Source organism: Dasypus novemcinctus, chromosome 21, assembly GCF_030445035.2.
Source record: "Dasypus novemcinctus isolate mDasNov1 chromosome 21, mDasNov1.1.hap2, whole genome shotgun sequence".
In the NCBI taxonomy this organism is placed as follows: domain Eukaryota; kingdom Metazoa; phylum Chordata; class Mammalia; order Cingulata; family Dasypodidae; genus Dasypus; species Dasypus novemcinctus.
Window position 1 is genome coordinate 8,916,630 of NC_080693.1, and position 13,921 is coordinate 8,930,550.

At 40.2% G+C, this 13,921-nt stretch overlaps 1 protein-coding gene and 1 long non-coding RNA gene across 3 annotated transcripts; both read right to left on the reverse strand.

The window, feature by feature from the left end:
• Nucleotides 1-547: 547 nt before the first annotated feature.
• LOC139437240 (large ribosomal subunit protein uL24-like) lies at nucleotides 548-931 on the reverse strand. The gene has a single exon (XM_071210883.1). It carries the CDS (start codon nucleotides 929-931, stop codon nucleotides 548-550), a length of 384 nt encoding a protein of 127 aa, XP_071066984.1.
• Nucleotides 932-2,981: 2,050 nt separating this feature from the next.
• LOC131274942 (uncharacterized) lies at nucleotides 2,982-13,332 on the reverse strand. 2 transcript variants are annotated; one of them, XR_009182260.1, is made up of 6 exons: nucleotides 13,268-13,332; nucleotides 7,633-7,698; nucleotides 5,968-6,125; nucleotides 4,040-4,127; nucleotides 3,518-3,576; nucleotides 2,982-3,428 (listed from the first exon to the last, which is right to left on the reverse strand). It is a non-coding gene; the product is annotated as an uncharacterized lncRNA (long non-coding RNA). The 2 variants fall into 2 exon arrangements; XR_009182261.1 differs by lacking the exons at nucleotides 7,633-7,698; nucleotides 13,268-13,332 and adding an exon at nucleotides 7,068-7,097.
• Between the last annotated feature and the right edge of the window lie 589 nt (nucleotides 13,333-13,921).

The following is a 13,921-nucleotide window of genomic DNA, read 5'->3' on the forward strand; positions in this document are numbered from 1 at the left end:
ACATCACAGAAAAGGTTATGTTATGAAAAACATAAGAGGCTCCCGTATACCCCCCACTCTCCCACCCCACTCCTCCCACACCAGAATATTCTTGCCTTTCAACCAAATTGTTTCCTTCATAAAACCTTAAACCAGATCTTCAGTTCTGCAAAGTCACTTATTGAAATAATGCAACCAAAACCTGAAATTCCTTTTCATATGATTTAACTGAATTTCTCTGTGTGTGAAGCATGGCCTACCTCTCCCTTTGCAAAGAGATAGAGCTATCTCCCCATCATTCCCAAACAATACAGCTCTTTAATTCTTTCCATACTCTTTAATTCTTTTTCATACAAGTGAGAGGTGTGCACTTTCATCTGTCTTCTGCTATGTGGAAAAGTCCATTGCTTAACTGATTTTAAGCTGTTTATAACTATAAAATATAAACTAATTCTTAATTGCTATTTTTTTTTTCATTTTAGCAGCTTTTAATGGAATTTGTACATAAGATTCTTATTTCCCTGCATCTTCTTAGTTGTTTCTTCCTTATATTTGCCCTTTTCCTTTCCTACTTGGTGAGATTTGGCTTTATGTTCGAGGGTCTTTTGTGGTCTTTATCCAGTTTTAGCCTACTGATAACTACCTTGCTGGGGTGAATGCCCACATGGACAGTGGTGCCATTAGCCTTCTCCCGCTGCCCCCATTCGATGTAGATGACATATTCCTTCCTGTAAACCTGCACTACTTTGCCAATTTGCTGACCTTTGTAGTGTCCTCTCACAACCTGAACTTCATCATCTTTTCGGATAGGCATGGATCGAACATTATATTTCTGTCTCAGCTCCTTGGAAAGAAGGGAAGACATAATCTTCCTCCGAATGTGGGAAGGTGCATTGAAATGCCTTTTATCATTCTTGCTCCGACCAGAGGTCACAAAGGGATTGAACTTCATTTTGGTCCCTGCCACTTCAGCAATGGCTGCAAAAGGAAAAAGAGCTGCTCTCTATTTTTGATGCTAATTTTAACTGTATTTAACACTGGAAACTACTTAAATTCATTATCACATTATTAAAGGGCAAGTGTACTCAAAAGTACACTTCTTGCACCTGTATGTTTCTGTGTACATGTGTATGTTTTCTGGTTTGTGATTTGTTCTAGTAATTTTTAAAAAAAATTTTCCCTTAATCACCCATTTCTTTAGTGTGTATTAATCCTCATTGTGAGCAGTGATGAAATTAGTGTATTTTCTCTTCCTTCTCTTTGCCCACCCTCTCCTCTAGTACCTTTTAGGTGATTATATAATTTTGCTTAAGTGTTTGCCTTTATTCTGTAAATATGCCTATACTAATGACTATCTTGAGATACTGATGATGGCAACTTCATTGTCCCCTCCTCTGGCCAAGTGGTGAGTTCCATGGGACCAAATGTCAGACAAGGAAAGGGAATGGGTCTGTCACACCGAAGACAATACCTAAATGAGTGATAGGCAGGTAACATCACCCATCACTGCCCCTCTACCCTAGTATATACCACCTGATTGCTTGGCTCAACTCCCTTGCTCACATAAGATCTCTAATATATTCTCTTTCTCCTCAGAAAAGCCAAGAATTTGATATCCTTGTCTTAGGTTCTATGTTTCCTAGAGGCAATCAAGGCCTTCTGCCATCATTTGGAAAGCAAGTGCAGAACAAGAACTTAGCTTAATTTTCTTAGTTTTTGTTAGTTCATGAATTGATTTAGATCAATGGTTTTTTTTTCTTTTTACCCATGATCTCTGTTTGGTCCAGAGATTCGAAGATTCTCTCACATTCAGCCATGGAAGTAAGGTAGAGCTGGGATAGAATCTCATTTCTTGCCCAGTATTCCTCTGCCATGTCAAATTCTATGTAATTCATAAATTCAGCCAAACTTTACTGGAAGATACTGGAACAACTCACTTTTTCAGAGCATGGGAGGTCAAGTGCAAGAAGGAGGCTTAAATGATGTAGCTCTTGTCATTTGTTTAAGAGATACACCACAAGAATGTGTTATAGATGTAGCTGTGATCAGGGTTCAATGACTTCCACAGATGGCTGTCTACTCAGTGAGCAGCATAATGTCCCCACATACAGGAAGCCTGGGAGTACATTTGTGAAATCTCAGTGTAAGCCCATTTGTAGGAGTCCAGCATTTTTATGGTTTCAGTTTACATGTTGGCAAGATGCTGGGTAATAAGATCATGGCATAATGTGGCTGACAGGTTTTTATGTGTATAGGCATTTTAAAAATCAGCAAACCAAATTAAAGGAATTTTTTCCTACAGGTTATTTCTAAGATAGTGCTTTTAAATGCAGGATGGCCAAGTATTAGTGAGTATTTGACAAATTTGAGAAAAAAAATGTCAGAAATTGAAGACAAGCATACAAAGTATGATATATGAATAACTGGAGTGCCTGAATGAGAAAACCAAAGCAAAGACATGAAAAAATATTAAAAATTATAATTCCTTATTTTTTCTGGAAAGAAATTCTTTGAAGCTGCATTATAAAACCTTACACTGAGTATTGACTCAGAATGACTAATAGCAAGACATATTCTAGCTAAAATTACTAGGGTGTAAAGGAAGAATGAAGTCTTTTGTGCATTAGAGTAAAGCAAGTGCATTATGAAAAGAACATTAGCATCTCATCATTGGTTTTGATAAGACTTTGTGCCAGAAGAAAATGGGGTAATATATTTATGGAAAGAAATGTGAATCATGGTGTTATAAACAGCAAAATGGACAGGAAAGTGAAAACAGCACTGAAATCCAACTCCACTGGCTTGAAGTTGGGTAATATTGTTCCCATGATCCCTTTCAGGTGAGGGAACAGATTTCAGGAAATGAAATGTCTAGAAGACATTGGTAGGAAAGATGTTAAGTCTTAAATTTACAGTTATTTGTCCATTCATTCACTCTAAGTTTGTTTAGGGTGCTTATCTATGTGTTTATTTTATTGATAAGGATGAAGAAAAACAAGTAGTTGGAGAGAAATTGTTTAATGTTTTAACATCTAAAATTAAATGCCAAACCTATTTCTAAAACTCAGTGTAAGTCTTTCAAACTGAAAAATAAATTTTCCCTCAATTGGCTGATTAGGGAATTGGGTAAAAGGGGCTGAGCACTGAGGCATCTCCATTTTCTTTGGTATTATATCCCCTTTCAGTCTCCAAACATCATATAATCTCCAGATCCTCTGAGACTCAGACTGAGGCCTCCAGCTCAAGGTCTTTGTGCTGTCAGTAGTAGGGATCACTGGGGAGGCACAGAGGTGGATGGAGGGTTTTTTCTGGAGTGGGTAACAGGACCCAGAGGACACCTCGGATCATTAATTGTCTGCATTTACTTTGACCAGCCAGTTCATGTTTCCACCTCCATGTTCACATAGAATACTGGAAACCTCAGTTTCTTCTCAGTTTTGCTGATTTTCCTAAAGTGCCAAAAGAAGGTTAGGAAAGCAATGGAATGCACGTGAACTTGTTTCCCTTCCTCTCTTTATCCTATCCAGTCCACACTCACATTTCCTCTTCCTCTTCTTCCTGCCTTTTCATCCATTTCTTCAGTGTCTTCAGTGTATTCTAGGAAAAGAGAATTTATGAAAAGAGACTCCTCTTCCTTGAACAGTGTAGACAGCTGCAAGGAAAGGAACCCACTTGATGACCATGTGCACATGTGCAGGAACACCCTGCAAAGGGAGAGCCCACCCCAGAACTAACTTCACAGGTGCTCCTTCCACTGGGTGTAGCCCAAAGCTTCTGACAACCAGCCCAGTTCCCTGCCTGGACCATTCAGGCTTATGCAAACTGATTCAGTGATGCACGTATGTTAAAACCAGGGCAATGCTAAGAAAATAGGTAAAGAGGATGGAAGAAATTTGTAGACATTGTTGTTCCCATGACCTCAACTTCCTGGATGAGACCACTTCCTTCAGGATAAGATTCATAAAATAAGGAACAGACAAAATGGATAAAAGCTATAAAGAGGAGTTATGAATAAGAAAGGGAGAGATTACAAAATAGACAGAAAGAGGAAGGAAATTACATGCAAATTGTTGTTCTCTGTATCTGATACTTCAGAAGCTGTGAAGTAAGCCTCCTGGTAACCAGGGCAGGAATGGTGATCTATCAACCTTGTGAAAGGAAATGGGAAAGTTAGGGTTGAGGGCAGAATTCAAGCTCCTGTTGGTTATGACAGCGTGTGGTCTGCTCCCAGGACACAATTCTGTCCTCACCACCACACTCCTCTCATACGGCCTCAGTCATTTCACCTTGGCTGTGAAGGAGTGGGTCTAAGATCCCAGAGACCCTTTCCCAGCTCTCAAATACTATAACTGTGGCCAGTGAGGAATGCCTGTATCCTCTTGTTCCTCTAAGAAGGCAGACACTCTCCATGTCTTTTTATACATGATGTTGTCTTTCTTCTCCTTTTTACCACCTTCACTACCTCCCTGCCTCTTTTCTCTCTCTGTATTACTGCCCATTTGTTTTCTCCTTGTCAGTTTCCACCAATCATATTGTTCTATAATACAACAGTGGAGAACAATCATTGTTCCCATATTATTCCCTTATTATGCTGTCACCCTCTCCAAAATATCAAGTAGTCAATTAACCAATCCATTCTAATCACGGAGCAACTATCAGAAGCATGGAGTTAAATCAGGTGTTCTGTTCTAGCCAGTCAACTCTGCCTTGTTCCCCACTTGACAGTCATGCCCTTCCATGTACCTTTCCTCAGTCTTGTCCAGGCACCCATCAATGCTAGTACTTCAGTGGTTTAACGAATTCCCAAAAGATTACACTTATTTAAGTGGCCTGTAGATCCCCTATTATATCACTTTCAGACTAAGTGGATACAGACACGTTACTTTACCTCTAATCTTACATTCAACCCCTCCAATCAATTCAGAAACCTATAGGGATGCTGTGAGGACAAAGTGTCTTCCATGAACCTAAGGTCATACCAGTCTCAGGACAATCACCTGATTTATAGGATTAATGGTCACTATCACCCACAGGACATGATTCAACTCCATGCATCTGAGAGTTGCTCCCTGGTTTAAAATGGATTGGTTAATTGATCCATTGATTTACTGAAAAAGGTAGCAGTGTAATATGGGAATAATATGAGAGGAGCAGGGAACCCTTGGCCCTGCTTCCCAGAGACTCCAAGACAGCAAGAGCCAATATGTGAAGCAAGCCTGGCAGGCCATTCACACAAAGCCCCCAGAAACCCAGCCAGGCTTTGGAATGTGTTGGAGAAAGAGTTGTATATGAACCTCTCAAATGGAAGCAATTTCAGGTTTTAATCTAATCCCAGGACTTTGGATTTGTGTGAGCAGTAGAGATTAGAAGGATGTTCAAGGATATGTTTCCTTCGATACCTTTCCAGCACCCAGGTGCATGTGTAGTAAGCCCAGAGCACAGTTCTTTATGTCAGAAAGGATAAAACATTAATGAAGTGCTACCAGACCTTTAAGTACAGAGGGAGAAGCCCTAATTCTCAGCCACCACCTGGCACCCAGTAGAAGAACTTTGTCCCAAGTCTAGTTGATAGTCTGGGGGAGCTTGTGTCCTGCCAGATCCCCTCCATTGTAGGTCAACACCAAAACCTCAACTACACTCTCTTGTGCTTTATTCCCAAGAGCTGCTAACCAAGGAAAAACAAAGGCTTTGATGATTGGTCTTATGGGAAAGTGAATCTTAAATAGCATAGGAAGGAAAGATGATTGTAAACACAGTACACTCAAAGAACATGATCATAATACTTCTTACTATTGTTATTAAATATGGAAAGAATAAAGCAGACCTCCATGTATATTTCCATTACTTTCTGATTTCACAGTCCCTTCTTCAGTTGCTAATGTAGCAGTGTTACCAGAGTGTTTCTGATAACCCACTCTCATTGGATCCTATCTTGAGTGATATTGCCTACCTGGAGTGTCATTTTCATCACTGCTGGTGGAGTCATACCTCTGATCCACGAGCCAATCTTTAGGAACACAAACATCTGCAAGAAAGTTTTTGGAGAATGTGGCACACCCGTCCCTTCCTTCTGCACTTGATGGCTTGCTGGCTGCCCAAGATCACCACAGGTTCTTAGACCATCCCTGGACTCTGGAGTCAGAGGCCTAAATAAGACATTATAAATGGTTTGCAAATGAGCAAGATGGAGAAAGAATCCCCTTTTAACTATTTACTTCCCCTATTTTGATGGACCATTAAAGCTCTTACCTCCAAACTTACCACCCTGAAATTCTGACTGTTCTGGAAATACTCTGTATGAGATGAGCTCAATGAAAAGACCAATGGCAGGCTCAGAGCAGCTGCCTGGGAAAGTGTATTGTGAGGATGGACATGTTATTTTTGCATTGTCCATGCCATAGCTACTAGCACAAATGGCTGTTGGGCTTTTGAAAACTGGATAATACTACATTGTGCTGCAGATGCCCAGAAGGTGTGGTGCTCAGTAATAAGAATTGAAATCATGAATGTTCCAAACTCATAGATGATTCAGGATCCCACCAGGCCAAAGAGATGTGAACAAAGTATATAGAATTTGGAGTCAAATCAACTTAATATCTCCACAATATGGTTTCCTGTTCTCTAGATGTGAAACTTGAAAATTCATTCACCTCTCAATCCTTCCATATCTCATATGTTTTGAAAAAGTCAGATATGGCTGCTTTTCTTTTATCATGACCAATCAAAATGCCATGAACAGACTATAAAGGCTTACTAAGAGGTGAGATATATTACTAAATTAAGATTTATTAATTAAATCTTAGTAAGAGGTGTTCTCTAATACAATTTTATCCATTTAGAGTTCTGTGAACATTTTCCTGAAGGGTAATGGGGTATTTTCCTGGTTTACTGAGGTATACTTGGCATAAAATAAACTGAACCTATTTAAAGGATATAATTTGATAAAATTTTGACATATACCCATGAAGAAATGAACTGGCATTTTTTACACAGAAAGCTGACATTAGCAAATATTTAGTGTTAGAGAAATCTAAGAAAACACACATGGTCACACATTCTCACACATGCACATTGAGAATCATACATACACATCAGGAAGCTTCTTTCTGTGGAGAGATTCTCTCTAGACAAAGCCAACAAGGAATATTCATTGCTCATCATCTAGATTTTTCCTCAGCAAGTGTGTGATGAGAGAATACATACTATTGTTGCTTGCTCTTGGAGCCACCTGCAGTTGCAGAAAAGAAAACACTATAATGATCAGAACTTGCTGTGTTGTGTTTGTAGAAGGCTTTTGAAAACCAGATGGGAAAGAGAGCCAAGTAAAGGAAACCAAAAAGCAAGTGAGGGGACACCTGAGGAGAAGGCATGATGAGCTTTTCCTGTATTATGTATCTCTCCATTTTGGTTGGCATTTAAAAAATTCTTAATCCAAGAAGAAAATATGGCTGCTAAAGAAAAACTTCCTTTTATAATCTAATGCTTCCATTTGTGATTGTCCTTTTGAAACAGAGATTGGCAGGTCAAAACAGATGCCAGGTGAACACAGTCCCCACCAAGGAAATTGTACATATCATCTGTAAAGTAATGGTCATATTTAATTGAATGGAAAAAGAAAAATACAGAAAGCAATGGTTCTAAAGCGAAACTTACCTTGAATTAGATGGGGCTTCCTCTACTGCCCGGGCTCTCAGATCTTTCAGCAGGCCCTCTAGGGAGCTAGGAGGATAAAGAGTAATAGTATATTGGAGTTGGTGCCCTTGGAGTACTCTGAAGTTTTGCTTGACATGGACAAAGGATTAGAGTAATATGGAGGCAGGTATTTAACAAGGATAGTGTGAGCTGCTGACGAGTAGAAAAAGGATAGCAAAATGGAGGTGCAGGAATAAAACAAGATGCAGTCCTTGACTTTGTAGCTAACGACCTCCCAAAGCAATGTGAAATAATCCAAAAAAGTTACAAAATACATGCCATTGTTCAATGATGGATTATCATTCCTCCTGCCATTTTGAAGTCCAACTAAAATGCTACTATCACCTTGTCCTGTATACAAAATCATCAGTATTCATGGTTCACATATGTCATCTCTTTTTTTTTCAAGGAGGTATGAGGGATTTAACTCTGGACCTCATTCATGGGAGACAGGCACTCAACAACTGAGCTATACCTGCTTCCCATTTTCATATTTTGTATAGGATTTTTTCCTCTATTTAAAAAAAAATGTTACATTAAAAAAAATGTAAGAGGTCCCCATTTACCCTCCATCCCCCTCACCCCACTCCTTTCCTCCTACATCAACAACCTCTTTCATCATCATGGGACATTCATTGCATTTGGTGCATACATTTTGGAGCACTGCTGCACCACATGGATAATGGTTTACATTGTAGTTTACACTCTCCCCCAGTCCACTCAGTGGGCCATGGCAGGACATACAATGTCCAGCACCTGTTTCTGCAGGATTTTGCTGTTATTTGTACATGAACATTTTATTCGCTTTCCAAACTTTAATAATAAGGTAATTGTTTTAAAGACATTTATAAATTTTATTGTGGGACTGGATAGGCAAAACATTCTGTTTTATTTTTTTTAATGCTTTATCATAAAGATACTCAGTTATAGAAGATTTGAAGACATTTAAATACTGTCATTTAAAAATTGACCACTATAAATCATGTGTTATTTTTCCTTCCAGTCTTCCTTTTTTATACTCTGAATGTTTATTCATTGAATGTGTTGGATGTCCATCTTTACACTATCCAGGCACCAATTTGATAGTTTATTACTAAGGGGAGACATGAGTTGAGTGCTAAGGCTCTAATGCAGTTATAAAAGTTGCAGCAAGGATGATATACACCAGATCAGTAGCCAAATGGTAACTTGAGTTCTTATTGGCCACTGTCCCTAAGGCATGCAGCAAACAGTGCCGAGCACTTCTAGGACTCAAGAAATATGCTAATACCTCCCAATTCCTATCTGTTTGGACTGTAGTGTGGAGGACTGACTTAGTTAAACTAGATTGTGCTTGCAGTCATTCAGAATCTGAGCTGAACAGGCATGTGTACTTTCTATGTGCATTTCACACTATGTCAATTCATAGTTTGTAGTAACGGCAATAATAACAGGTCTGAGTCATGTGATCACTGAATTGACTTATGATGGACAGGGTGTGGGGTCTGCAGGTCTGATACATTCAGGAATACACACAAATGATCAGTTTCCTTTGCTGGCACGGGGTAGAATCATCCCATGGCCAAGTGATGGGGCTAGGTTATGGCTATAGCATCAGGGTCAGGGACACTCATGTTTGAAATTGTAGGCTAATTGTCTCTGCACCTCAGTTCTTCATCAGAAGAGTGGGAATAAACAGTCATAGTATGGTAGTGTTGAAGGTTGAATGAGTAAATATATGTAAAGGGTGTAGTAGTGGTTTTTTTGAGAAGTTGTCACTGGCAATTGTGCTATATAGGTGGGAAATAGCTTCTCTACCCCCACCTTCACAATCTCATCTCAAAGACTCTAACATAGATATCTCCAGCCCCGGTACACAAACCCTCACCAGCTAAAGGGAACACAGCTGCCTACAAGGACTGTAGAACATGGCCATCACTTAACTAGAAAATAATCACATCCCCATTTCTCATTCTCACCTGGAAGCTGGAATCAGGGTGGCTCTTCAGAGTAAAGCAAGCACACAGTCCCTGGGGATTGAACACAGGCCCTCATACATGGAAAGGAGGTGCTCAACCACTGAGCTACATCAGCTCCACCCTGGTTTTTTAATTATCTAGAGTTTTTCAGAAGTTAAAAAATGCATATCATTTTCTCTTGTACCTGAGGCCACCTGTAATTATATTAAAGAAAATACTCAGGATCAGATCATGCTGTGTAGTGTTGACACAGATCTTTTGCGCTTTTGGTGCAGATGGGAAACAGTGGTTGAGTGAAAGATCCCATAAGTAATTGTAGGAGACACACATGGAAAGATACAAGCTTTTCCTAGATAATGCATCTCTCATGTCTATTTTGGTTGGCACAAAAAATTCTTACTCTTAGAAGGAAAAACCACTGCCATTTAAAAAGCCCATATACTTGACTCCCTGCTGTTGCTAGTTGTAAATAACAACTTGAAACAGTAATAGAATACTCCCTAAATAAGGAAATTCTATATGTCATCTATAATGTACATGGTCAGAATTTTCTTATCTGAACTCAATTGAAAATGAAAGGAATAAGTAAAGTGACGATTTTCTCAGACAAAGAAAGGCAACCTTACCTTGGAATTAGATGGGGTCTCCTCATCTGCCCTGTCACTAGGTGGTTCCTCCATCAGGCCAAGACCTCTCTTTAAAAGGTGGTACACATGCTAATAGATTCTAATAGTGTTTAAGTGCCCATCCTGTGCTGATCAAAAGTAATTTGCTTGCTTACAAAAGCCAAATTGATTGTTAGGGAGGCATCCCCCACTTAAAAGAGCTCATTATCAAAGTTGAATTTTAAAAGTCCCATTCAAGTACTTGCCAAACAAATTTTCCCTATATACCAAAAAAAAAAAAAAAAAAAAAAAAAGGCCATCAGAAAGGCCCTATGTCACCAGGCCAAACCAGAAGAAAAAAGGTTCAAGTATACAAACAGGACTGCTGTTAGTAGCTTAAACCATAAGAACCAAAGTTCAAAATGTCAGTTCAAAAGTCACCCCTAAAAGGTCTAGAGCCTCAACCAAAAAGAGGGATGTTCAGAACCAAGAGGGACTCACAGACAGGAACTCAGGGCTGTTGGGGAGATGGCAGAGCTGAAGGGGCTCTTGCCTTTACCATGCTCAAATCCAACAGTAGCTCCAGAGTCAGGTTGGTAGTTACTTAGAATCCTGTTTCTAACACTATGTAATGTCAACTGAGAAATAAACTAAGCTGCAAGGCAACAAAGGCATTGATTTAGGGTCTTAGAGTTGCAATTAGGGGAGCACAGATTCAAGTAGCAATCCAAATCATGTCCCATCTTTGTATTTCCAGACAAGGGGCTTTAAAGAAGACTTGAGAAGTTGTTTGTAGTTGTAGTGTATTTGGGGTATTCAGTATACTATATTGTCCTTCAGGTTAGATAGTTAACTGAGTTCTTTATCTTGTGTGTGTGTGTGTGTTTTAATGGTTGAAGATCAGAGAAGAAATACTTTCAAATATTAGCATTGGAGTATGGATGTGGCTGAAGCAGTTGAGCACCTGCTTCCCACATGGGAGGTCCCAGGTTGGGTTCCCGGTGCCTCCTAAAAAAAAAAACAAAAACCAACCAACCAAAATCAAACAAAAGAAACCAACTCAGGGGAACCGATGTGGTTCAGTGGTTAAGCACTGGCTTCCCACATATGAGGTCTCAGGTTTAATCCCCAACCCCGGTACGTTAAAAAACAAAAAAAAAATTACCATTGGTATTTTTTTCAGTGGTGAGCTTGTGATTTTGATTCCGTTTGCTGTGTCATCTGAAGTTTCTTAAATAGTATGTATAAGTTGCATAGAGAAATAACTATTTTGAGTGCTAATGACACCTGTAAAAGTAAAAAGGTCAAATGTGCTTCTGAACACTTGCCTTGAAATGCTTTTCTAATGCCTTACCCAGCATGTTTTTGACAGCAACTGTGATGTTCAAGGCCAGAAGATGAATGTGATCGGGAACATGGACATTGGAATTACATGTTCAGGGCTGATTCCTGACTCTGCTTCCTGTCAGCTGGGAAATTTACTAAATTGTCTATGTCTCATTTCCAGATCTGAAATACAGAGCAAGTACCATTGGCCTCATCGGCTGCCCTCAGAATTAAGTAATGGTCCTGGCTCAAATTAGAGATACAATCCATATTATTTTATTGATATATCTAGTGTTCTTTTTCCTATTATTCACCTGTTTACTCAGTTACTTTTCTTCATATGGTAATTCATAACTGTAATGTATAAGTATTGTGAGACAAAAGTCATCCTAAATTCCAAGAGCAATACCCACAGTGGAGTTCTGACCTTTTTCTACCCTCCAATTGACAAATATTTATGGACAGCAAAGGCAGACTGGATAAACTGGGGGCAAAATAATAGTTAGTTGGCACACTGTTCTTATGTTGTGTTAAAACTTCTGCCAAAGGACTAGGCCCAAACTGAGTGTGAATTACTAAAGTATCTGTCTGGAAAACCAGAGCATGAAATATTGCAAACTACTTCACAATAGTTGTGAATTAAAGGCAGCCAAGGTGTCTTTTGTTGTTGTTGTTGTTACTGTTTTCAGGAAAGTTTATTACCAACACCTGCCGAGGGCATTACAAATAATGGGGATAGAAACCCAAACCAAACCTTGAAACACTTGAAAACAGGTCTGCTAGAGAGCCAGATGGCCCCAAGTTGTCAGGGAAAGGAAGTAAAGGAGAGGCATTCTAGACAGTGACCTACCCTGGAGCCTGAGTCTGTATATTAGTGTGACTATTCTGGGGAAAGGGGGGTCAGAAATCCTCACCTCCATAACCCCAGTGTTGCCCTGGATGGTGGGGAGGAAAGGCAGAAGCAAGCACTGAGGGCACAGACCTTACTGAGTCTAATCTTGGTGTCACTGCATCCAAAACTGTGAAACAATAAACTCCTTTAAGCCAACAAGTATGTGTTATATGACATGTCAGCCATGGTGTACTGAAACAGTTCCTTTGAAAAATCCTCTTGCCCCAAAGTTCCTGAGGGGAAGAATTGATGCCCTGGAGGAGGTGGCTCACCCACAAGAAGAGTACATATCTTGACCCAACCTCCTGTCTCTACATTTCCTTCCTTGATGCAAAATATGAGGTAGTTTCCCCTACATAAAGGCCTTCTTGGGAAACGGACTTTGGCCCAGTGGTTAGGGCGTCCGTCTACCACATGGGAGGTCCGTGGTTCAAACCCCGGGCCTCCTTGACCCGTGTAGAGCTGGCCCACGTGCAGTGCTGATGCGCGCAAGGAGTGCCGTGCCACGCAAGGGTGTCCCCCGCGTTGGGGAGCCCCACGCGCAAGGAGTGCGCCCGTGAGGAAAAGCCGCCCAGCGTGAAAAGAAAGTGCAGCCTGCCCAGGAGTGGCACCGCCCACACTTCCCGTGCCACTGACGACAACAGAAGCGGACAAAGAAACAAGACGCAGCAAATAGACACCAAGAACAGACAACCAGGGGAGGGGGGGAAATTAAATAAATAAATAAATCTTAAAAAAAAAAAAAAAAAAAGGCCTTCTGAAGTACCAAGGATGTCCAAATTTTTGGCCCTCCTCCCCCAGCATCTTCACAATACCTTCTGCCTCATGTGAGTCTTCCTGGGGGTTGGACTACCACCTGAAGTGACCAGTAGTCTGCTTGGCTCCTCTACTGGCTCAGAACCTAAGACATTCCAGACCAACTGCCTGATAACAGCTATGCAAAGAATTAGCTTCACCTTTAACTCAACTACTCTGGAACAACAGTTAATGCTCATCAAATGGCAAAGTCACCCACCTGACTGAGGCTTGGTGAGTTAATGAATGAAGTCTCCCTGTTCCCAATTATCTCCCTGACTAAATATTTGAACAACTCTCTTAGTGTGGAGTTTGTACCTTCCCTGCTGAAGTCTTTCTCATCCTAAGAGTACCCTTTCTGGAAGATATGGGCATGAGACTTTGTGTTCTAATATGTATTTTACTGATCACTAGTGATGTTGAATGCATTTTGATACTTCTGCTCATTCTGAACTCACTGCAGAAATTATGATTTATGGTTTACAGAGAGGGCACATGGTGAATCATTTGTACTTTGAAATGTCCACATCCTTTGAGAACCCAAACACACAGCCCTGTTCTCAGAAATGCTTCATCTTCCTGCATCAAGGGTCTCCTCCATGAAGAGGAGAAGGACAGGTTAAGAGAAATGGAGTTACCATTGGACCCAGCAATCCTGCTTGTAGGTATTTGTC

Excerpts from the sequence above, each read along its gene's own strand:
- LOC139437240 (XM_071210883.1), bottom strand. The coding sequence starts at position 931 with ATGAAGTTCAATCCCTTTGTGACCTCTGGTCGGAGCAAGAATGATAAA.